Source organism: Thunnus thynnus, chromosome 8 (assembly GCF_963924715.1).
Source record: "Thunnus thynnus chromosome 8, fThuThy2.1, whole genome shotgun sequence".
Classification (NCBI taxonomy): domain Eukaryota; kingdom Metazoa; phylum Chordata; class Actinopteri; order Scombriformes; family Scombridae; genus Thunnus; species Thunnus thynnus.
The window spans coordinates 7,171,546-7,197,703 of record NC_089524.1 but is presented as its reverse complement, the minus strand read 5'-3'; the positions used below and the strand labels follow the sequence as shown (position 1 = coordinate 7,197,703).

The 26,158-nt window shown below is 39.4% G+C and overlaps 1 protein-coding gene across 3 annotated transcripts in view; it reads right to left on the bottom strand.

Moving 5' to 3' along the window:
• LOC137187417 (contactin-associated protein-like 4) overlaps positions 1 to 26,158 on the bottom strand; it is a 69,383-nt gene that overhangs the window by 31,855 nt on the left and 11,370 nt on the right. For all 3 annotated transcript variants that reach the window (XM_067596281.1, XM_067596282.1, XM_067596280.1), the window contains 10 exons: positions 25,632 to 25,778; positions 21,554 to 21,821; positions 20,299 to 20,445; positions 18,027 to 18,198; positions 10,452 to 10,558; positions 6,163 to 6,282; positions 5,681 to 5,881; positions 4,634 to 4,796; positions 2,226 to 2,353; positions 1,369 to 1,539 (listed from right to left, as the gene is read on the bottom strand). In XM_067596281.1, the coding sequence (XP_067452382.1) occupies positions 1,369 to 1,539; positions 2,226 to 2,353; positions 4,634 to 4,796; positions 5,681 to 5,881; positions 6,163 to 6,282; positions 10,452 to 10,558; positions 18,027 to 18,198; positions 20,299 to 20,445; positions 21,554 to 21,821; positions 25,632 to 25,778 (1,624 nt within the window). The remainder of the gene's footprint in view (positions 1 to 1,368; positions 1,540 to 2,225; positions 2,354 to 4,633; positions 4,797 to 5,680; positions 5,882 to 6,162; positions 6,283 to 10,451; positions 10,559 to 18,026; positions 18,199 to 20,298; positions 20,446 to 21,553; positions 21,822 to 25,631; positions 25,779 to 26,158) is intronic.

Genomic DNA, 26,158 nt, shown 5'->3' with positions numbered 1-26,158 from the left:
AGCTGGACGCAAATCTGAGATGATTCAAAGACCAGCTCAGGGTCCAACTCTTTGCGTCAGAGCTGCTGAAACACCATTCACAAAACATCGTACAGTTGTGTGGCATCAACCATGTCTGTAGCTACTACCTTCTTCAGTCCAGCTCTGCACTGTCGGCAAACAAACAACACATACTGCAGTTGCTTTTTTAATTACTCTTCTAAAAATCAAGACATCCGTTTGACTTAGAGGTTAAGATGCTGACCATGAACCTCAACGTCCCTGGTTTGAATCTGGTTGGAGACGTTTATTGCATCGCTTTTGTCAAGTTATCCATTGTTATATAGAACATTTTTAGAGCCTCAGACAGTGTTTGTGACATTTAAAAACAGATTTACATCCAATGCTAGTTTTCTAGGCTACATAAAGACTTTGGTTATGTGTTGAATTTTCTCTTTAGTACCACTTTTAGCTTGGAATTTGTGGTTGTGAGTGAGACAACACACAAAATTTGGGACAAACCTTCATGTCCCCCTTTAGGATGATTTCTAAAAACTTTGGTGATCCTTAACTTTTCATCTAGCACCATCATTGAGGCATTTTATTTTAGCATGCTATAACGTCAAACTGACGGGTAACATGCTAAACATTATACTTTTATCATTGTGAGCCTCACCAAGCCACTAACATACTGCAGCTGTAGCTCACTTTTTCCACCTTGTTGATACATCACACACATAGACGGATGGACATTGCATTGTGAGTACGTGCTATCCCAGTGAGGCTGAAACTAATCTGGGTTAGCGTGCTCTAGTCATTAATCTTCACAACATTTACACAGCTCCATTAGGTTAAAAACTTAAAGAGAGGTGAGCCGAAGGCCACATGTCCTTTCATCCATCATCACGCTGCCAGCATGTCTGCGCTCCACATTTAGGGGGTAGCAGTTAGCAGAGTGGTGACATCTGTGTGTGAAGAAAACATCATTCCTGTGGAGAGAGACGCTGCACCGCTGTGGGATTGTGGAGCCATTTGATAGAAAAACCCAGAGGCATAACTTAATTTAGAAACTGCTCACTGGCCGCCAGGTATAGTCATGTTAACAGAAGTAATAATGATACAGAGCCATCTCAACACAGACTGTCACAATAACAGCAGTGAAAGTGTTGCAGCGAGATAAGAGACGTGCTCTGCCATAACAATGTCGGAGGTTTCCCTAAGGAGGAGGCTACCATTGTCCTACTGTGTCAATGCATGTGTGTGTGTGTGTGTGTGTGAGAAGAGAAAGAGAGCTATCAGAGAGAGATTACGCTTTAGCTCCCACAGATCACCTGTACGCTTCTTACAACAAACAAAAAAACGTCAACAAACAATTGAGCTCTCACTTACAGCTGAGTTCGATCCGGATGAAATCCTTGATGCCCAGATTTTCTAGGAAGACCCCAGAGGAAGATGTTGTTTTAAACAGAAAGGAGATGTCTGCATTCAGCTCTCCGTGAAAGGTGGGGAAGTGAAGGTAAGACGTCGCCTTGTCAAAAAACGCAGCGTTCCAGAAGTTCTCTGTGACACAAACAAAGGCCTAACTTAACTAATGCTTCATATTCTTAGAACATGTCCTAAAACGTCCTTGTTTTATTGTTCTCCAATATAAAAAGATGTAAATCTCTTTTTCGAAAGCTGGATATATTACTCTGGAACAAAGCTTGTTAAATGGGAACTCATTATGATGGCTGCATAATGAACATCATGTAGCAAACAAATGAACCAACTGTTCAGCTAATTAGCTAAGGACGAAGGCATAACTCCATCTACGCTATCTCATTTAGGTTGATTTATCTCGCAGGGCATTTATTTATTTACTTGTTAAACTGAAGGCTGAAATTAGAAGCAATTAAAAAAGGTAAAATATATCACTTAGATTAGATAATTATGTATCTTTTCATTAGAAGTTGCTATTAGAGAGCATAAAGGGAGTTATATTTTAGCTATTGGTCTGCTAATTAGATAACTGGCTGCAGCCTGTTTTTCCATAAACCAGTTACATGGCAGGAAGGAGACTGAATACAGGTTTCAGGTCACTGTACAGTTGGATAAAAACTGTTTCAATCCCATTACAACACGCTCAACATGTATAATATCAAAATAGCCACAAAGGATACATGGTGACAAAAGTTAGCTCTCATTACATGTCAACATTGACACCAGCATTGTGTAAAGCAATAACCAGGCAGCTTAAATAGACTCACTGTCTCCATGACAACGGAGGGGTCCCACCCTGTAGGCAGCCTCCGACCCCGGCCGCTGGATGTCACCCAGCACCAGAGACCTGACCGGGAGTGTCTCCTTATGGGTGAGCAGGCCTGAATCATTAGCCCTGGATGATGAGGAGAGGAAGAAGAAGAAGAAGAGGTAGAACAAAGGGGAGGATGAGAAGAAGTATGAAGAGGAGGGGGAACATGAGGAAGAAAAATGAGAAGGAGCAGGCAGACCGTGAACAACAAGGAAGGAGGAGGAGAGTGAGAACAAGGGAGGAGGAGGAGGAGGAGGACCACAAGAGAGATGTGGGGAAAAAAAAGAAAAAGGAGGCAGTGTAGAAGAGGACGAGGAGGAGAAGAAAAAAAAAAGAAGGAGGAAAAAGACATCAACATTAAAAAGTTGAATAGTGTAAAACTTGCACCCACCTGAAGTGTGTTTGAAAAAGTGGGACAAACTGTATTTAGATTACTAACACTCCATCTCTCGACTGTGTTCATTTGTTCTCTGAGTTTTACAGGTAGATGTTCAAATGAAGAGAAGCAATTCAGCTGACACGACATGTCTGAGCCGGTGTGTTCGTGGAACCGTTTTCCGAAGGAACGAAGACTGAGTGATTCATCTCCACATTCAACACACTCACACACACGCAGCTCTGCGGTGTTTCCAGCTGTGTTCCTGGGAATTTTTTTGTCAAAGAATAAATCTAGGACTGTAGGCACATACAGCGCTGCTGAATCTGATGAGATATTGACGGCAGGAGAAAATCTATAAAAATAGAGTCGCACTGATTTGAGAAGGGAGATAATAGAAAAAAGGACCTTTGGCTATGCAGACAGAAGTGGGATTGGTTAAAATACAGGAAAATGGGTCTACCAGCAGAATTGGTCTCAGGATTGGGGAAGGTGACCTAAATACAGAATTGCTGACAGCATGGATAAAAGGATTTAAATACAGGATTGGAAACGTGAAGTGGGATGTTTAAATATCTTGGGATTTGTACCCAATGTCTCATTCTGTCCGGTAAGTTAGGATGTGATGGTAAACACCAACTAATTAATGACTCAAGACTGGATCCAAAATGCAAATTTCAATTAATCATTTTATTGAAGAGTGTCAGAAACAATAGGTGTCTTTTTAAAGTCTTAACCATGTCTAAATCTGTCTTTATAAGAAACATTAATGACATATTTCCTTTCAAGGTTTTTTAAATAATATTTTATAGAAGTAGTCAAAGTTGAACTATAAATACATTTTAAACAAATTGCAGTTTAACCAGTGTGATTTAAATGATGAACAGTGTTCCTGCTTGTGTCTGATTGGATGGCAGGTGTCAGTTCAAATCAGACATAGTTTTGGTTATACATTGATTGAAGTATATTAAATAGCAGGTTAGCACAGAGACAATATTTACTCTTCACAAGACGTTCCCAGTTAAGCTTGGGGCATACCTGAAGACCAGCAAGACTGGACAGACTACAAATAAAGATTTTTCCACCAATTGGCACCGATTTTTTAGACTCTTTGACAGTCAGGAAGGAGCATACACACAGACAACACACCGAATGACTGCTCAGAAATGATTTGAGTTCTGACGGTTGACGACAATCCTGCGATAATGGCAATTATCACATGTTCATGTACCGAAAACAAAAAATGGACAGCAACCAGCCACTTGTACTGTTTATAGGCAGTGCATCTTGTGCTGAGAAGGTTAAAAAAAAAAGAAAGAAAAAGAACTGCAGAGTTTGGGTGAGATACTGGATAGAGAGGTGGACTGTATAGCCCACAGAGGGAATTAACAGTGTGTGAACTTTGTAAAACGAAGCCAACTTCAAGTTCCGGTCGGCCGTGTAGGTCTTTGATTTTATGTTGAAGAGACATTCATTCTCTTTACAGCTCAATCGGCTTTTCCTCTATTTCAGTTGTCTAGAGCACTCCCACACCACAAACTTTTCTGCTTGCCGTTTCCCCCTTGTTTTATTAACTTACCAGTTATCTGCCGACTGTCAACACCAACTGACCCAGACTGGAACAGACCTGCTCCAACTTGGCCCGATCAGTCATCACACCCAAATCATATTCACTTACACAGATGCAAATGCAATTAAGTAGGTAAACTAACAACCAAATTTAAAACATGACAACCTGAACATAGCTTCTCTTCTTGCATTTGATAAGATTTCTTCACATAAGTGCACTCAAAGGTGTCCTGCACTTTCTTTATAATGTGGATTAGTAGATCAGATTATAAATTCTTATAAAACATACAGGTATTGGGAGGTGTTTTTCATGATACTGGATTCTGTGACATTTATACACCTCCTACTGTAGGTCAATCATTAAAACATGTGTGATGGATATGAATGGAAGGACACAGGAGTCTAGTAAATGACAGTACCATTGGTCGTAGTCAGCGTCACAGTTGCAGTAGTGGTTTAGATCCAGACAGCTGTCCTGCAGGCCGCAGGCACACTGCTGGCTTCCTGGCTTAGCTCCGCCCCAGTACGTCTGGACCTGCCCTGGACCCGGACCTCCCACCCACCAGCTGAATGGATCACCCTCTGAAACACACACACACACACAAGCACACTATTAACCACTAGAAAAAAGCAAAACATGTATAGATAACTGAGCGCTGAATGAGAAATGTGTCCAACGGAGCTTTTGTCACTGTTTTAATCACAACTGATTTGAGAGATATATCACTTTTAGCACATGACTGGAAACATCTTCTCTCCATCCATCTGTTTAACAACACCCTTCTGTCACTGCCCTTTATTGAACTCTTACACTCCCGCTGCCCAGCCTTGACTGTGTTTCACTGCTGTTACCCGGCTAAAATTGGACAGATAATGGGCAGCTCTCCCACACACCTTGTGATAAGTTTTGTAAGTGTACACAGTGGTGGCTCTCAGGTCAAAAAAAGATGGGCAACCTTCCTCTGTACAGTTTGAAACTAAAGTATTCTGTTCTCCCTTTTATACGAGTAAGAAGATGTCAAAGTTTAGATTCCTCTGGCGAGCAGACTAGCATCAAGTTTGTGGTAAAAATGCAACTCGTAAGTGCCTCCTTTGTACCTTGTGCATTGCTTTTTGCTGGCTAATGATTTACTTAAGAAATCGAGTGGTGCAGATAAACATTTAGCTGCTGCAGTGGGAACGAGGAGGAGAAAACGCACAACAGAGACGTAATCGATGTTTTAATTAGTTACTAAATTAACTAAATCAGCACTTCACACCGCTCCTCTCCCACTCCTTCCAGATATAGATCCCACAGATGCACAAAAGCTCGCTGTGCAAAGAATTGCCATTTCCCATTTAAATGTCTCTTTTCTCCATCTCGCACTCTCTCCTGTTTAACAACAATAAAACTTAGATATCTCACCATCCTTCCAAAATATCACCTCTCAGTGTTGATACAACAGGAAGGATCCCAGTGTGTTTACCTGGTGTGTTGAGGAGGCGGGACTTCCTGCAATGGTAGGACAGTTCCTGCTCACAGTGCTCTGATTGACTGATGATGGCAGCTAACTGCTCCTCTTCAGAAGTGTAGTCAAAGTGGGCTGAATGTTGGTTTCTCTCAGGCGACGAATGCACTCTGGTCAGCTCCGTGTTATTGTGCTGGATCACCATCCATGCCCTGTCTTCTGGTGTTAGGGAAAAACAGAGAGAAAGACTAAGAGACAAGGGAAAATAAATTATTAGCATATTTTTTAATTTATTACTGAGTGAAAATAGGAAGATGTGACGGGGAGGGGGGGGGAATTAAACCAATAATTATCTTTTCATTCCTATAAACTGAAAAATCTGATCAACAATTAAAATATTTAACGGCTCCACCTTGAGCAGATTTAAAGAGTCAAATTGGGTGATAGCCTGATGCTGTGCTTATGTATCCTATATGTGTGTATGTGTGTGTGTGTGTTACCTGTCATATTACAGTATATGAGCTGCGGTTTGATTGGTCCACTGCCGTCCACATCTATGTAATAATGTCCTGATGCGTTGCCTTTGTGTTTGTACGCCTCACATGACTGCGCGTATGTCGCTGTGAAAGAAAAACACAATACAATCAACTTATCTCGAGAATAACAACTATTTTATACTACCTAATATTAGCATGTTGTATGAACGGGCAGAATTAGCTTATGGCATGGTAGGACTAACAAACTGGTTTTCTGAAAACAGCACTGTAACATGATCTGACAGCAGTGGTTGGATACCAAGAACTGGTTCTGAATTGTAGGCCTGTTGAGTTTCTGTCTACATCACCTGTGTATGGACAATGTTTACAGTGAGGTGGAGAAGAGAGAGCGCTCCAACGTGCTTAACTTAAGACATTAGTGACACCTACAAGTTTTACAAGTGTAGATAACTGAACACCAGAACAATCAGAAAATACCATGTTCCTCATTAAAACTTTCTTTCCACCAAAAGCTGCTGAAAAACAAAGCTGATTTTGCTTTCAAAATGTCTTCATTTTCTTTTTTAGTCAAATAATGTTAACAGGGTTTCAACAAGCGTTGGATTTGATAAGCAGAAATGAAATTAAAATTGATGGAATATAAACAAAATCCAGCCTTTCTTGATAGCTGCTCGTGTCCGTTAAAATCTTACAAATGCATACGAGTGTGTGTCGCTCCGGATGAAAACACGTGCCTAACCATAACTGTGTTGGTGTCGTATTTTAATAAATATAGAGAGCAACTAATTCAAAAAGAGGTCAACAATAAAAAAAAGCCACAAATCAATTAAAAAAAAACAGTTATGTAACAATAAACCTGGCAACTATGGAACTAAAATAGGTGAAAACAAATTATATAAACCCCGCTGATTATATAAGAACACACACACCTACACAGAAAGTTTCCCACATGCATGCACATGTGTTCTTTTCTTATTCTCATGTCAGTCAAAGACTTCTCCCAAGACATTGCCTTGATACAGCTACAGAAAGGTTTTGACCCAAATATAAAATTCAAACACAGAGGTGAGCGGCATGTGTGTGTGTGTGTGCTCTGATCCAGCCCGGAGCTGATCGCACCACCGCAGCGTAGATAGATTCAATCAGTGCTTGGCAGCGTAATCAAAGCCACAATTTCTTTAATTTCTAAATTGACTCAACTAAAATACTGTAGGCAGTGTCTATGTTGAAATCCATTTATGTGGAAAGAACAGTCTGCCTTAGGACTCCTTTTTCTGACATGCTTTCTGCTTCCATCTCTCTCCTTGTATCTCTCTGTCTACCTCCCTCTCACTCTCTTCTCTCTCTTTATGACTCCTTCAGTCCCTACTTCTCTTTCGGTTTCATCTCATTCTCCTCGTTCTGTCATTCTTTTTGATAACATACTGAGGGATTTGACTAATTTTGCAGTCTTTCATACCATTTCAAACATTTTGACCTGAATAGCAACATTCGTAACTTACTAGCCAACAACTGCTCCAAATTATGGTTGCTTCTGAGAATAAATATAACCGCTTTATAATTCTCTTCTTAACTGCTTCTTTTAATGATAGCCTCCTTCAATCAGCTGCCTGGCAACCTCGTACTTCTAAAATCAAAATACTTAAGCGAGTGGAGAGAAGTTCACATCAGTTGTGCTGACATTGTGGTTGATGTGTGCTGTTTGAAGTGAGAAGTGGGTGAAAATTGTAGCTTTCATCTACAGCAGGATGCCATCCCTTTGTTCTGTCTTCAGCTTTCTCTCCATGGATCAAGTGACACCTTATTTCTGCATTATGAATTACCAACCAGGCTGTTTTTGTTAAGAAGCAGGGTATCAAATTTTGGTGCACACTTCTCCACAATATGCCTGCAGGTAATGTATAATATTCAGTAAATAGCCAAGTTTTTTTAAAGGTTATTTTGTATTAAAAGCATGTTTAACTTAATCTACACTTGAAATGCCTGATGCAGCAATGCTGCTGAGAGAAAATGAGTAACTTAAGTATTCAGAGTTGCTTTGATTATTGTTATAGCTTATCGTATCTCAAAACTGACCAATCCCTGCAAAACATGCACTTTCACCAGGTGCCTCTCTTTAAATCAGACATTTATTCTGCAAAACAAATGATTTTTTTCCATCTCTCTTTGATTTTTTGAAGGAACATGAGAGATAACTTCCGTGGTTTTTATTGTTTTATTGTCACAAAGTGATGAAGTTTCAGTGGCAGGTGTTTGATTTCAGCATGAACCTCTGCCTCAGTCATGTCCGATGGGACTTGAATGAAAAGCAACCTGTCACATCACTATACAGTCTAGCCTACACTTACACACACACACACACACACACAGAGTCGTGTTTCCATCACTTCACATTGACTTACATTCATATCCCGGAGACCTTAACCATAACCACCACATGCCTAACCTTCATATAACCCTAAACTTACCTTAACTTAAAACCAGGTCTTCACTCTAGTTCCCACAACATGACTGTGTAAACTGATTTATGTCCCCACAACATGAGGAATACCTGGACCACACACACACATCTCAAACATGCACACACATAAAATTAAAGAGTAGGCTACCTGCAGGTGTCTGAAAGCCAAAAGTAAGACCTTAAAAGACTGGAATTAAATGGAAGTCTAATTTACTCAGCATAATAAATTACCACCAATCTGTTTAGCCTATTCCCGACTGAACACGGCTAATTAAAGTTCTGAAACAATCAAATAAAAAAAAAGACAAGAAAATTAAGGTTAGGGGACATGGTGTCACAAAGTTATTAAAGCAGATACAATGAAAACATGTCTGGAATATTAACCCTAGTCTCTATTCATCAAAGGCTGCTCAATATTTTTAAATAGACAGTGGGTCAAATGAATACGTGTAATGTTTAAGTGGTTGCTTATAGTGGCAAACACAAAGAGAATTATAACCTGACTCTCCAGTCCCATAGTCGTTTTAACATCTTTTTCATTTGGTTTTATAACCTCACCTTTACCGCTTTGGTTAACTCTCGGCGTTTCAGGCAGAAAAAGTCAGATAAGACCAGAAAATGTCAGATAAATCCACTACACGCTACCTGCCCAGCACCAAAGCCAGCAGACCAAAAAGTTGGCTACTGGCTGGTGAACATACTTGAGCATTTATCAGCTAAAGAGCCAGATAATTCCCTCAGGAGTTGATGGAGACCAAACCAGAGCTAAAAGGAGAGTGAATATTGGACCAGGTAGCCAGGAGCATGACCGCAAATGAATGCTAATTAGGTCTGAGTGATATATCGACTTAATTAGATTCATTCAAGTGTGAAATAGTAAAAAGTGTAAAATGTCTAAATCCTTAAAATCAAGCTTAACATTCACAAAAAGGTTACTTTTAGACAATAAGTAGCAGAGATCAGATAGCTGCTATGTTAGTTGTCTTCAGTTACACGCGCACCTGCTGCAGTTTACAGGACTGTCGTGACTCCAGGTAAACAGCTGCTCTGGCTACCTTTTAGTGAATTTAACAGTCACATCTACGAGAAGGACAGACGGAAAAGGACTCACTGATCTGCACTCTCAATTTACGTTTGTTGACGAGGTTTCATCTTCGGTCGTAAGAGTTGAAGTGCAGGGAGTCGACCTAGCAGTGTGCGGATTCTACTTAGACTTAACACTAGTTAACCAGCAGTCTGCAGATATCAGGCTGATGAGTCAAGGAACACATGATGATGAATTAGTAAACAAATTTTTCTATTCTGTTTGTGCTAAAAACGGATTATTAAACTGGATGCCTGTGCTCTACTTAGTTGAAGCCTCTGGTGCTGACAGTCCATAGCTGTGTGTGACAACCTGTATTTATGCATAATGATGTCAACCTTGCAAGTGGTGCAGGTTTTTATTATTCTTGCACATCATGTCCTAAAAAAATATGATGTTTCAATCCTCCATTTTGCAGGAAAAAAATCTGTTAAAAATTGTGAATCGTCCCTGGTCTTGAAAAAAAAAAAATCAAGACATTGCCCAGCATTAATGTTGCTCCAAGTCTGCAGGATATGTAAATGGGCATCTGTCTGCATGTTTACACATTCAACATAACAATTTTTTTTCTTTCGGTGCCTTTAGGGAACCTTCACATGAAACTTAAATTTGGTTAAAACCTGTTCTTACAGGGTGATGATGAAAGAAAATAAGACCATTAAAAAGTATATTGACCCCATTTCAACACTTAAAGGGTTTATATTTTCATGTTAAAGACCTGTGGATGACATGTGGCCGGTTGCTTACAGCTGTGGCAGGTGGCTCCTCTGTAGCCACTGTTGGAGCAGTTACAGTGGAAGGTGCTCCAGGACTGAGTACATCTACCTCCATGTTCACAGTGACTGGGGGAACACCTGAGAGAAAGACAGACAAGGAGAGAGCAGCTTATTGTCAAACGTTCTCTAAAAAAAAAGCTTCGGTAGGATGTCGGTTTGAGAAGGAACAACGGGCATCAGCACACCTGACTGTTCTGATGAGCAGCTGTGTAGGAGGGACGTGAATAAAAGCGGTCTTAGAAACTTTAAAGAACATTTCAAAAGTCTTTATTTTCATGTCAGCTGGAGCGCAGGTGCATGCTCTGAGAAGAAGTTGGTTTGAAATGTCTCTTTGTTGTTATTGTTAACCATTATTGCATCAACTCCCACCTGACCTGTCTCTCGAACAGTAAAGTTTAATTATATATTGTTGGGACATGTTTTTGGGACCGTGAAAGAAGACATTTCTCATCTTAACATCTGCTGAAATGCTTCTCCTCTTTGCTGCCAGACATTTCTAGACATTGTCTTTCTCTTTCTTCTTCTCTAACAGAAGATATTTCAAGTGTTAAGCTGTGAATTCCTATTTTTATTATTATTATTATTATTATAAATATCCTTTTTTCAATTTTACCACTGGTACCAAGCACTCACTGCTATATTATTGCTGTCACTCTGCCAGCTTGCAGCAGAGAGGACCTGCAGTGGATGATGTCCAAACTGTTTCCCCACAGGATGAAACTTGATTCAGGGTGGCTTTGGTGGTTCTGTTAGAGGTGAAAGGATTCATTTTCTGTTGGGATCCTATGACATTTAAACATTAACTGCACAACAGTTTAATGTATTGTATATTTATCTGGGACCAAGTGGAATGAAATCAACTGTAGCAGATTTACTAATAAGATCATTTGTATTTGCTGTCTATTAGCAGGACATGCAACATGCACACACGACACACACACGTGATATGAGCGTTTTGATTGATTCCAGCTTAGTCACACTCTCATGGTTTTTTTTTAACATGGATTTTAACCGAGATATCTTTTCACATCTTGACTACTGTAAGTCACAGAAGCTGGATTGATCTGCTGATAGAAAATTATAAAAATGCTGATGACAGGAGGAAGAGACTCAAGAGAGAGGAGATCAGGAAATGAGAGACAGACCACAGTGAGATGGAGAAGAAATTAATTGAGAGTGAGAAAGATGGTACTATATGTTTGTCTTCTGTTTATATAAATTCCAGTTTCACTCAGTAAAATATGTTTTTAGTTATTGGCTATTTTCTGTTGTCATTTACCTGCAGAAGTAGAATGTACAGTATTTTTATTTAGGGATTGCACCCTCCTTACCCACCCTGTCAAAACCTTTTGCCACCTTTTTATAATCCAATGAAAAAGTTCTAGATCCTGTTTTTTTATTGTTTATGATTAACTTTTTCAGTAAATCATCCTGATGAACGCCCAGCATGAAACGTATTGGTGAAATAAAGAAAATTCAGCTTAGTGTTGCTGAGTTTTTTATTTCAAACATCCTAGAGTGGTACTGCATTGTACTATCTAGAATCTTTTTTTTTTCCAATCAATGCGATTGAACATTAATGCACAATCCCAACACTCATTTTCCATCACTTTTCAATTTTAAATGTAGTTTTAACTGTATTTCCTAACCGAATTCACAAGAAAACAGACACAAATATAAATCGGGGGAGCCACAAAAGTAAATTCCAAACCAGTGGGATTGTGGTCCATACAAAACAGTCCACACATTAATGACAAACACTCAACGTCATCTAATCTCTAAAATGCATTTTTCCATAATTGTGTTGCCCAGAAACAGTTTGAGTTCAAGTTAATTTCCTGTCATATACTGATATTAGCAAACAAAACCATAGAATAGGAAATAAACCCATTGGACCCATTCAAAGTGTTTTTATGTGAAACTGTGAAAGGGTGTATTACATGATCCATTGGTCGACTCTACTACTTCCACAACATAATTTTCCCCAAAACATTTCAGATGGGTGCTGTCAACACACATTGACACAAGTACAAGTACTTCTATACTTGTAAATACCCTCTTTCAAATAAATCATACCCTTCCCCTAACCCCAACCTTTACCATCATAACTACATTTCCTTCATCCCCCAAACCTTGACCAAAATGGCCTCACTCTCAAGGTCTAAAACTCAAATTGGTCCTCACAAAGTGTGCACACACAGTGACACAAAATCTTTCTCAGGAAAGGCGGGTATCCACAGGGATGAAGGAAAGGATGTAGGACCAGAGGATTTAAGAATTAGGAAGCATAGATAGAGGGAGGCAGCAGGAGAGAGAAGCACAGAAGGTGGGAAGGATGAGGTGAGACAGAGGGCTGAGGGTGATGAGGGAAGAATAGATGAAGAGATCAGCAGCGAGATGGAGGTAGTGACTGGATATGAACCAGTGGAAATGAGGTGAACCAGTGGAAATGAGGTCAGGGAGCTGTGGCTTGAGAGAGGGAGAGGCAGAGAAATGGGAGACAGTTGTGTTCACACTATGTGACTTAATAAATTATGTTGTACAGAATTGTGGCAAGATGTGATCGAAGTGAAACTTGCAATGAAATGAAAATGGTTGAACATTTGTTCCTGTAATACCCAATCCTAAATCAATTTGCTTCTTCCCCTTTCCACTCAATTCTGACTGTCCTAATCCCAATCCTGGGTATTTATTTCCTGAGGAAACACAACAGACATCTCTCAAAATGTTAAAGGCATCATTTTGAGGCTTTTTCAGCAAGAGGACCTTCCTTGATGGCACAGATTTATTAAAATGTGAATTATTTTTTGACATTCAGTTTCATTTAAATGAGTAATAAGTTATATTTTGAGCAAACCATTAAACCTTTCCTCTGAAAAAAATAGGAGGCAACACACATAAGAAAAGTCCAACCAAACTTCAATTTACCATTGTGTCAGTGCTTCTCCCATGCAGGCCCCAGAATGAATGCCAAGAAAACCTTTCTTGTTTATTCACGTTATCTTCATTGTAAGAGGGGACAGAAAGAGCAGGTAGACAAAAATGTCTGTTCATGCACCCATTTTACTGGATTTTTCAACATCCAATTTGTTCATACTCTCACTGTACTCAGCAAAAAGTTGGGAAAATTCAGCTGCAAGAACCATCTACAGCCACAGTAGTCAACTCTTTCCAGCAGTATTGGTGGAGTTTTCTGTCACTGTCTCCACATCCAGCTTACTGCGACATGTAGCTTCAAACAGGAACACAGACAGAAAATTACCAAAAGACTCAAGAAAACAAGTCTGGGTCAAACAGCGAACGACACTGTAGCCTGTATCATTAAAAAATCTACTATAAATCTTTTCAGGGCTAAAAGTTCCTACTTTTGCTAACACTTTGTACTATATAAATCTCCACAGGCTTCTAGCTTGACTAACAATTTGCAATGAAATGTGACAGTGTACTGCACCACAGCTTAGATCACAGGACTACTGGCTTAACTGAGAGAAGAGACTTTGTAGCTTATCTTAAAGTTTGTAGTGTGGTGTGACAGTGTCTTATAACATAGCTTGGATCACAAGGCTCGCATCCAATCTCTGCGGTTTCTATTACTGCCTCTGGCTGAACCAACACAGCCCTGCACCTCCCTGGTCTGCACACTATTACTGGACAGGTAGACGGGCACATCTTACAAAGACTTCAAATAAATGCAGTCAGTTGAACAGTGTGAGAGAGAGTAAAAGGTATGTATTTTTATCCTTTCAGACTGCTCTGCACCTGGTCCTGGATCCACACACACACACACACAGTACAGGGTTTGTAGAATAAGATGCATGCATGAGCATGAATGAGTGTGTGCGACTCCCTGGCTACAGGAAGCAATAGACATGTCATAAAGTTAGTGGCTGACAGACATACCAACACATACACAGACAGTCAGACACAACAAGCAGAGTGGACCTTTTGGTGACCTGTGTTTCTTTTTATGTGGAAGTGTGGGTGTGCTTTGACAAGGTGTATTATTAAGTTGTCAGGAACCGACAGGAACAGAAGCAAAGAGGTCAGAATTACTGCCTTCAGACAGCTTCATCTATTTCGCTTCAAAACATACACTCGCACACACGCTCGCACGTTGACGAGAGAGGTCGGAGGGGAGGGGACAGTGAGTTCAGACACTTCACAGTCTTTGAAAACAAGTGTTTCCTCCAAGAGGTAAACTAAAACTCTTTCTGAATTTTCAATTTTGTCAGTTCTTGTGCCCTGCACGGTGTGTTATATAAAATTTTCAATGGCCAAAAAACAAAACAAGGGTGAATAAAGTTTCTGCAGTCGCCAAACGAGGAGGCAATGAAAATATTGGCCAAAGAGAACAATAGGAACCTCAACACTCGTTGCCAGAACGATAGATAAATACATATTGTAGTGGTACACAGGCTGCTATAACACAGCTGCGGTCAAGCTCATGTCCTCTAACTTACCATTGTCACACCAATGTTAATATTCTGCTTCTAAATTGTCTGATCATACACAAAAATATACCCTCATTAGTTGGTTTAGACACATCTTCTTTTTTAAAGTTACTATCATTAATACCCTCCAAATAGCTTGTCTGCAGTTAACCTGACACTCCGTTCATGCTACAGTACACTACGATACAAGTATTATTTAGAAGTTTAAGGCCCATGGAACTGTAGCCAACATCTCTGGACATGGTCACAAGAGGAAAATTGGCCCGAGATTGAGAAGGATTGCTTGAATGGTTGAGAAAGAACCAAGGAAAACTTCAATACAGATCCAAGCTGATCTTCAAGTTCAAGGTACAATAGCTTCAAGTTGCACCATCTGTCGCTGTCTGAATGAAAATGGGCTCCATGATAGAAAACCAAGGAAGACCCCACTTCTAAGAGGGAGACACAAAAAAACCAGACTGGACTTTGCAAAAATGCATGTTGACAAGCCACAGTCCTTCTGGGAGAATGTGCTTTGGACAGATGAAACAAAATTAGAGCTTGTTTATAAATCAAACCAACCATGTGTTTACAGAAGAAAAAATGAAGCCTTCAAAGAACCATGCCTACCATGAAACATGGAGGAGGCTCAGTGATGTTTCGGGGTTGCTTTGCTGCTTCAGGCACTGGGTGCCTTGAATCTGTGCAGGGCACAATGAAATCACAAGACTATCAGGACATTTTGGAGCGAAACGCACAGCCCAGTGTCAGAAAGCTGTGTCTTAGTCACAGGTCATGGGTCTTCCAGCAGGATGATGTCCCCAAACATACATCAAAAAACACACAAGAATGGATGAGAAGAAAACATTGGACTGTTCTGAAGTGGCCTGCTAGGAGTCCTGATCTGAATCCCATTGAACATCAGTGGAAAGAGCTGAAACTTGCAGTTGGGAGACAGCACCCATAAAACCTGAGAGAAGTGGAGCAGTTTGCTCAAGAAGAGGCCGAACTACCAGTGGAGAGGTGTAGAAACTTTATTCAGAGTTACAGAAAGTGCTTGACTGCAGTTATTGCCTCCAAAGGCTGTAATGCAAAATATTAAGTTAATATTAACTTATAATATAAGTTGTAAAACCAATATTTTCAGCCACATCTGTATTTACAAAAAACAAGGAATGCCTGCTATCTGCTTACCATGAAAAAACGCAACACTTTTATACACCAAGGGTCTCTAAAAACCCTATAAAGCCTTTAGCAAAAACATTGGAAAAACAATGATTTTCTACCATTTTTACATATTGACACTTGAGAACTAGTAGCCTGAGAGCTTAATTTAAAAAAATAATGAATTAGACAGGTTGTATGATGGTCCTGGGTCTCCAGAGGACCAGAGGAATGCATTTCAAGAGTTAAATCCTCTCGGAAACAGCTTGGGAAGAGCCTACTGTACTTACCATTTTTGGATTTGATAATCACCTTAAGTAAACAAGGACATGAAGTACTTTTACCTCTTAGTCCTAATTAATCCACTTAGTTACAAATACAGGAAATCTTTTAGTGTCTCCCTTGCAGTTTTCCTCAGTAAGGCAGTTACAGTTCGGTATAGCCATTGTGTTAAGTTTCTGAGAACTGGAAGTGTGGATTAATAAATGTGCTTCTGGTACTTTCATTCCACGTAACAAGAAAGAGATTTAGCCACCCAGGAGAGATGGCTCAGATTTGGAAACATACAAAACTGTGTGTGTGGATGGAGGAGTGTGGATTATAAGAACCATCGTCCTCTAGAGCTTTTCCTAGAATAAAAAGCCTCAGTCAGCAGGTTGTCAGATACAATAGCTTGATATCTATCACCATTTTTATTTGCATCTATTTAATCTTAATGTAAGGTGAAACCCAGTAGATGCAACACTTTGTATTCACCTCACATACCATTATGAATTATATTTTCTATCTGAGTGCACTTAGGTATTGTTAAGGACTGTGAATTTGCATGCTCTAGGAAAAGAAACAAACACAATGCACCCATTAGAAAGCAAATGCACATATTAATACATCTATATGACATGAATGGGTTTGGAAAGACACAAGTATGGCTGCAACGTGCAGGCTGCAGCGCTCTCCAAGGTCCTGATCCTGCAGTTAGACAGCAGCTGCAGTAGGGAGCTGTCCACACAGACAGCCACTGAGAAGTTTCAGCCAATTATTGATTTAATCTCTTTGGTAGTTTATACATAACCTAGGCTAGTACTTGAGTACACCTCCCTCATCCTATTTTCTTGTCTCACTGCTTCTCTCTAGCAGCTCTGTTAAAGGCTGGCAATATTCTGTAGTCTTGTTAGTGCCAACAATTTGCGTTAGTCCGTTTCCAACTTCCCCAGCGTGGTTGAGGCTTTAAGTCCTAAGCCTGTTCCCTCCTACTGAAAATGTAAATCTTCAGAAACACGTTACAAATATACATTTTATAAAAAGGGCAGAATAATTTCCTAAAGCAGCTGGGCATTCACTTAGCAAACGTACAACAGAGATCTATGGCACAGAGGAATAAGCCATATCGGACAATACTTGTAACTCGGATCAGTTCATTGTTAGTTTGTGGATGGGATTTAAATAAGAAAAATAAATTCCCTTGTCTATATGTTGTTTTTTTCTGAGTCATAGAGTGACTATCTATCAGGACTTCTTGGCTGTGGTGTCTTTTTTCAACAAAAGTACATCTACAGTCTCCTGCCTCTACGCGTGTCTGGTTTCTCATCTGCTACAGAGAGGAAAGCAACAAATTAAATTGCATTTTCCATTCAACTGTGTGTTGTGTATCATACTGACCACGTTAAAATGAGAAGCAGTGTGTACAAAAATTACATGCAAATAAATTACAATAAGAGTAACTTATTCCTATCACAGTGGTCACGAATCTCAAGATGACCGTGGAAGCCACTTTGAACCAAAATAACACACAAAGCAGTGAGACATCATAAGAAAGCTAATGAGCGCTCTCACCTTGAAAAAGGAAAATGAAAAGTAGACTGGCGTCACATAACACCTGTGGGATGTGTCAGTTTAATGGATGTAACAGCAAGGAAAAAAACAACATTCAGATTCTACTTTTAGAGACTAACCTGTCAATGATGCCGCACATATCAATCTGCAAGTGGCTGTAGTTTCCCAGCAGCCTTTGTTGCACTTTGATGAGGTCAACAGGTTGGTTGTCTAGAGTCAAGAGACGCATACAGCCCTGAAAGACTTTAAAGGGGTTCCTGCACTCCTGACTGCTCTCTTGAGCAGGACAACCTAAGGATGGAAACGCATGACAACACTCCATCAATGGTTGGGAAGCATGGCAGCAGTAAACTCTGAGTCATTTATGTTTGTGCTGATTTAACAACTGATTGACTTCGATTGTACTGGGCAGCTTCCAGGTGTGAATGTGTGTAAATGAGCAGATAAATAAAGATTAAAAAGGGGTTTAAACTTATGTGATATACTATATGGGGTTAAAACACACATTGTTGGGTGTTAAAAGTAATTGTGATTTATTGTTGAACCCCAGTGTGAAATCCTCACTGAATGCCAGACTGCGAAGAACACTGAATATTTCTCATCTCAGACACAGATTGAGCATTTATGCCAACAAGACACTGGTGACACAGGATGACATAAAGGCCAACAGACACTTTAGCTGCCACAATCGTGTAGAAAATGGCCCCTCCAGGTTATTATTCACTATATTAGCCTCACAGCCTACTCTTAGCTTTTTCATTTTAAAAGAGAACACCATTTAGAAATCTATTGCAGGTTGATTTTCTTTCAAAGACTGCGACTAGCTGCTGTGAGGAGCCTCTCCAGAGAAAAACAGCGCTTCCCTCACTTCCCTCACCAGAGTTGCATGTCCACATTCAGTTAGGAAAAGTAGCAAATATCTTTGACTTGTTTGCAAGTGTTTTTGTTATCCACTCTGTTATCTTGGCCTGTGTGATGAAACTTGAAGCACACATTTTGGATTCTCTATTTTCCCCCCTTATTTGAGCCTTTAGCAGATGAAAACTTGAGGCAGCTGTCAGATGAAACCACTCTGTCACCGCAGCGTGTGAACAAGCTCCATGTCTTATCCATCAGTGATTCATGCTCGAGGTTGATCCTGGATGGTGGCATTCTGCAGCCAGATACAGTGTTCCTGCTCCAGGCACTGCATTGCTCTAATTACAGATGGCCCATCAGGCACAGTTTGTCACCTCCTGGCAGAGGAGGGGGGAGGATGATGATGCGTGGTGGAAGTTTTCACAATCCATGTGAATTTAGACAGATGGTATTTGGTTTTACATGCTAATGAATGAGATGCATCTGTAGCTTCACTTTAATGTATAAAAATCACTGTGATTCACTTTTGCAGTCAATATTATGCAGGTTAATATATGTATCTACAAGTGTACAAGAGTGTGTGTGGACTAGTTTGGTCATAATTTATAGTTGGAGAGAGATCATACCGCCTCTGCAGTCAAGTGTTGCTTAGCCAAGACAGGAGAAGAGAAAATAAGAGAGAGGAAAGCTCGATAAAAATTAAAAGAGGGGGTGACTGAAGAGAAAGAAATTCACTGAGCAAGGAAGAGCAAAGATGAAAAACTAAAACAGGGAGAAGGGATAAGAGAATACAGTGGAAGGAGAGAAGAAGGGCAGACTGAAGGAAAGTAAGTAACAGAGTAACAGGGAGGAAGGGCAGGGAGTGGAGGAGGGTACGGAGAGGGAGAGAATTAGCAGCTTTATGACTTCATCTCTCTCTCGGTGGCACTAAACCTCCAAAGGAGATCTGAAGATGATAATTATTACTTCCATGAGTACCTCCATGAATACTAGTCGATAATTTGCATGTCAGCAATTTTCCTCATCTTTCACGGCAAAAACTTTAAAATATTTGACATGAGAATGCTTTTAGTTGAAGAAACACACCATTTGGAAGCTGTCTGTAGCTGAAACTACAGGTGACATGGTGAATATTTGCACTGATTTTTGACCAGAAGGCGATAATTTCCTGATCAACAACATGCAACTGATTGTTGGACATGGGGAGAATCCACAAAGTCATTCATGCTACAAGCAAATCAGCTCCCAGCAAAGAAAACATGTAAGCATACAATGTAATTTCATTCAAGGTAACTTGACTGAGCAAAGGAACATTTATGTTGGTTAGTTATTGAACAGTCTAGTTATACTGAAACTCATTCATAAAGTATTGAACATTGTGAGATAGGTGTCAAATTCACAATTAGAAAAAAAAACATTCAGTGATTCACTTAACTCTGCAGACATGTTTTGCTACAGCTAACAAAAAGAAAAAATAATAAACAAAGCTAAAAACAGTGCACATAATGTAGGTATTATTTCAGTTCTTCTTACCACCAAAGAAGAGCTGACTATCTGTGAGAGGAAGCTGGATGCTGGTGTGAGCGGTGGCTCCTTCGTCTTTGTCCACTGTGATGCTCAGATGATCGTGTCTGGCGTTAAACTCCACAGAATGCCACTGACCATCACTCAGACCTGAGCCTAATAGTGCACGCACACACAGACGCATAAAACATATCAGTAACATTTCAATGGTTTAAGTGGGTTAATGTTTTCATTTTAATATGACTTAAGATTGGTTTTATTGTCTTTGCTGTCTGGTTTTGGCAGCAAATCAGGATTAAAAACTATAAAAACTATATTTTAGTTCCTTAAGATTGATGAGGGTGCTTCTCCTTTGTGAAATTGTATGAAGTAGTGGTTTAATTATGGGGTCAGATTAAAGAATACCTATAATTTTGATTGGCCAAGTCTGAGGAAATATGAAATCGCAAGTTTTTGAAGAGCAACATTGTGATGTGACTAAAACATCTGAATTCAAGATCCACTTGCAATTCTTTTTCCAGAGCTTCATGTCTCACATCTCATGGTCTCCCTTAGTGGATGTAGTTTGACATGGCTAGAAGGCCATAGTCCATATACAACCACCTGTTATCATGTGACTGAAGTTCCATACATAGGTCATGTGATGACAATTGAGCAAACTCCATGACATGTGAGAAAACTACCCACGGAGGAACACCGTGAGATAAAAGCTTCAGATAAAGTTTGTCAAACTACTGTTTTCAGTGTTGAGAATGGACGTTCACATTAAACATTTTGATTTGCTTTGCGTTAAACAAAACCTCACACATAAAACTCTTCTGCTTCTGTTACGTCTGTGACATGAATCCAAACTATGTGAACATGTTATGACTTTGCTACTCTTCAACTGAACAACACAATCAACAGATTCACGGCTTTGTCTTAAAGGATCACTCCACCGATTTTACACATAAACTCACCTCAAGGAGTAAAACTGAGCCTATATATAAAGTTATCTGATGTAAAAAAAAATTACCTTTGAAGTATAACTGAAAGTCTGAAGATGTGGGCATTTACCTGCACTGAGCTCCAAACAAAATGACAATATTGGTTGCTTTATGGAAAATGTAGGATTCATTGTTTTTGGAGCTTCCCCATACTAAGGGACTAAAATTCAGGATATTTTTGCTTCTGTTGCTTCATGGAAGTATGATACTAAATCACTGCAGGACACCTTTAAATGGCAATGGTTTAACAAAGGTCGCAAGATCATGTTTGGACAAACCTGCGCTGAGCTCCAGCAGAGCCCTGCCAGCTTTATTGATCTGTAGATGGAGTCTGGTCTCACTCAGGTACAGCCAGACGATGACCTGCTGCTGCGGAAGGTTAAAGGTCAAGAGCAACCCCACCTTGTTCCACGTCCGGAACTGCAGAGCTATGGAGATGAACCCTGATGACCACGATGTCAGTCCCGGCAACTGGAGGAAGCTGTGGGAGTCAGTGAACGTCACACCAACTGAAACTGGCTCAGCACAAGAAAAGGTCACATTGCCCTGAGAAAGAGAGGAAGGTAGGGAGAGAGAAATGATTATAAAAGAGATAATAAGACATGAATATTCAGTCATTGCAGAGGCTGACTTGGTTTGACTTGGTGTCCCTGAGGTCACATCAGCAGCTCTCTGAAAAAGGACACCTGTATTACCATACTGATATTTGCTGAACAGCGAAAATAATTGTCTATGTAGAAAACCTGAAGCATCAGGGTCACACAGCTTTTGCACCCCATTTCAGTATTGCCTCACATCTTCTAATCCGAGCACGACATCACAAAATACAACTGATACGACAAATAAACTGATATCAGACTAGAATAATTATTTTCAGAAATGATCCAGATGTTCAGAGGCATTTCAACAGCACATTACCAAAACTATAACCCATTAGTACTCAGCAGATACTCAGCAGGATGGATATGTGTTATAGTTAGTGTTAATTGACTGTATCAAATATTAATTGATGTATACAGATAAGTCAATTTAATAAATATTTACATCATATAAACTTTGATAACTAATGTTTGTTAAACAGTGCTTTTCTCTCTCTCTCTCTCTCTCTCTCTCTCTCTCTCACTCCTCCCTGTCTCCTTCTTTCCTCACTTCTCTTCAATTTTAATTTTCCACCTCTTTTCTTTTTCCTAATTTCTTTTTCTTCTCGTCTTCTCTACTTTCCTTCTCTATTTCTTTTTTTTTTTGCTTTGGGCTTTGTAAAATGTGGATGTGATGACACTGGTGATTATAATGAGGGAGACCGTAATGATGTTGGTGATGATGACGGGCATAAAAATGAAGAGGATCATGATGCAGATGATGAAAATAATGATGATAATGATAATAATCATGAAAATGACCTTCAGCATAATAATGACATTGATGCTAAAAGGGAAGAAGAGGAGGAATGAGTAGGAGAAAGAGCACATAAGAGTCTGAAGTCAACAAAAGTGATCAACTTGTAATGTTTCTTATCATGGCAGCATTTGATTATCGTGCTAATCAAAGATGTTAACAACTGAGAAGGTACTGGACGAATATTAATCATCGACATTATAAGAGATAGCCAAGGCTACACTTGGGCTTTACTAGGATCATCAACCATGTGAAGTCACTAAAGTTTTAGCAAAAGTAACTTCGTGTCTCGACTGCTACTCTGTATTAGACAACAGCTTTAAATAACCTTGAAGTCACCCACACAAACATACCCAAAGGTTTCATGTGTACAGAGCTGCTTGAAAGTTTGTGAACCCTTTAGAATTTTCTCTGTTTCTGCATAAATATGACCGAAAATGTGATCAGATTTCCATCCAAGTCCTAAAACTAGATAAAGTGAACCCAATTAAACAAATGAGACAAAAACATTAAACTTATTAATTTATTTTTTGAGGAAAATCTTACGTATTTGTGTGAGACAAAAGTATTTGAACACTTGCGTTCAGTAACTGGTGTGACCCTCTTTTGCAGCAATAACTTCAACCAAACATTTTCAGTAAGTGTTTATCAGCCCTGCTTTAGCTCATTCCTCCTTACCGAACAGTCTCAACTCAGGGATGTTGGTGGGCTTCTTTGCATGAACTGCCCGCTTCAGGTCCTTCCACAGCATTTCTATAGGATTATGGTCAGGACTTTGACTCTAACCATTCTTTGGTAGAGCGACTTGTGTGTTTAGGGTTGTTGTCTTACTGCATGACCCATTTTCTGTTGAGCTTCAGTTCACAGACGGATACCTTGACATTTTCCTGTAGAATTTGCTGGTGCAACTCAGAATTCATAGTTCCATCAATGATTGCAAGCTGTCCTGGTCCAGAGGCAGCAAAGCAGCCCAAACCACGATACTACCCCCACCAATTTTCACAGATGGGTTAAGGTTCTTATGCTGGAATACAGTGTTTGCTTATCTGCAAACATAACGCTTCTCATTCAAGCTGAAATGTTCGATTTTGGTCTCATCCATCCACAGAACATTTTTCCAGTCACCTTCTGGCTTATCCATGTGGTCTTGAGCAAACCGTAGATGGCAGCAACATTCTGTTCGGACGAAGCAGCTTTTTTCTTGCAACTCTGCCATGCACGCCATTGATGTTCAATGTTCTCCTGATGGTGGACTCATGAACATTGACTGTAGCCACTGCAAGAGAGACCTTTAGTTTCCTAGACATTACCCTGGGGTCCCTCATGACCTCACAGACTATTACACGCCCTGCTCTTGGTATGATCTTTGTTGTTTGACCACCCTCTGGGGAGGATAACAATGGTGTTGGATGTCTTCCATTTGTACATGATCTGCCCGACAAACTCTTTTGAAGTGGTTTTGTAACCCTTTCCAGCATGGTGAGTATCAGCAATTATTCTTCTAAGATCCTCAGAAATCTCCTTTGTTTGAGCCATGACGCACTTCCACAAACTTGTGTTGTGAAGCTCAGACTTTGATAGTGAAGATCCAGATTTCTCTTCTTTAAATAAGGAGGGGCCTCCCTGACTCACACTTGATCATGATTGTCATTTCATTGATCGAAACACCTGACTCTAATTTCCCCTTCAAATGAACTGATAATCCTAGAGGTTCACATACTTTTGCCACACATAAGTATGTAACATTGGATCATTTTCCCCAATAAATAAACACATAAGTGTAAGGTTTTCATCTCATTTGTTTAATTGATGTCTCTTTACTTAGTTTTAGGACTTGAATGGAAATCTGATCACATTTTAGGTCATATTTATGCAGAAATAGAGCAAATTCTAAAGGGTTCACAAACTTTCAAGCAGCACTATATATATCATTGCTACACTGAATAATATGAAGTCAAAATGTAAAGGAATTCTACATCTGAACGTTTGTGCCCTTTTCACAATTAGTCAGTAAATATACATGCATATAATTACAGATCTACAGCATCACTGCAAACAACACTAACCAAAGCATATAAAGTAATTATAGAGGCCAGTCCTACATACAGTCCTAGATCATTAAAAAACAGTACTTTGGGTTATTTAATGGCCATATAAATGATACATAAATATAGAACATATCCTATAAATATAATTTAAAAAATGAACTGCATTTAGAAATTAGAAGCTTATTCTTTTCTTAACTTTTTTGTTTGTTTGCCATCAAAGTAAATTTGGGACTATTTATTCATATCTCGCACTGCACCATAGCTGCACTTTAACTTCTATTCTCTGGTTTTACCTGTCTTATTCTATTTATCTTATAATAAATTATAGCTTATTATTATCTATCTATCTATCTATCTTCTATTCTATTTTATTTAACTCCTCTAAATACTATTTAAATGTGTCTTTTATAACGTCTTGTGTGTCTTTTACATTTTGTCTCAATGCCTTTTATGTTTTATATAAATCACTTTGCCTTGTTGGTGAAGGGTGCTTTGCAAGAAATTTTTCTGGTAGAGTAAAATAAAAAAGTAAGTTACAGTAGTTACAAGATGAATTTGAGTGGTCGTGAGATGATTAAGCACTTGAAAATCAACTCTGTGCTTTTTGCTTTTGAAATACTGGATCATTTTATTTCTTCATTACTAAAAACTATTAAAAGAAACAATCTGGAGGTTAAACATCACTTGAACTGTCCATAGCAGCTTACACATACCTGTAATAAGGGGTTGTGAATAGGAAATGTTTTGCTATAAAGGGTCACAAGCCAAAAAACTTGGATTCACTGGTCTATGTGTGTAGTTCCTCCATTGTAAACCAACATATCTCCACAGTCACCCATTTGTCCCATTGATGAACTCTGAAAGGAAGATTAATATAATGATGATCCAAAGATGATGAAACACAATAACTTACCACCACAGTGACCTGGGGGTTGTTCTGTTTAGCTAGTTCTATCAGGTTGAGGTCATTGTACAGCAGGTTTTCCAGGCAGCCATGGAAGTTCCTGTTGGACAGGACTGGTTTCTGAAGTCCATGGCTTTGGACAGCTCCCAGACATAGCTGCACATGAAAAAAAAACACCCATATTGTAATAAAACTACAGTAAAAAATACAGTTACTGCCTCAAAGGTTGCCTTAAAAAGTTTGCTTATGGCATGTCATCCTCCTACTGTTTCCCTGCATTTCCTGTTTGCATCTTGTCTGTCACTTTCAAATAAAGGAAGAAGCCATAAATATCTATAAAAAGTTTGTTTTTTTCATCCTTCACTGAGCATGCAGCTGTGGTCTGCAGTCATGCTTCACTAGAGTATACCTAAATGCACAACTTCTGTCTCAGTCAAGTTTATCTTTTCAGTCAAGTTAGTTATGATTTGCTGATTTCCGCAGATATTTTGTCAGGATAATTGGCTGTCTCGAGGCTGGTGTTTGGTTTATTTAAT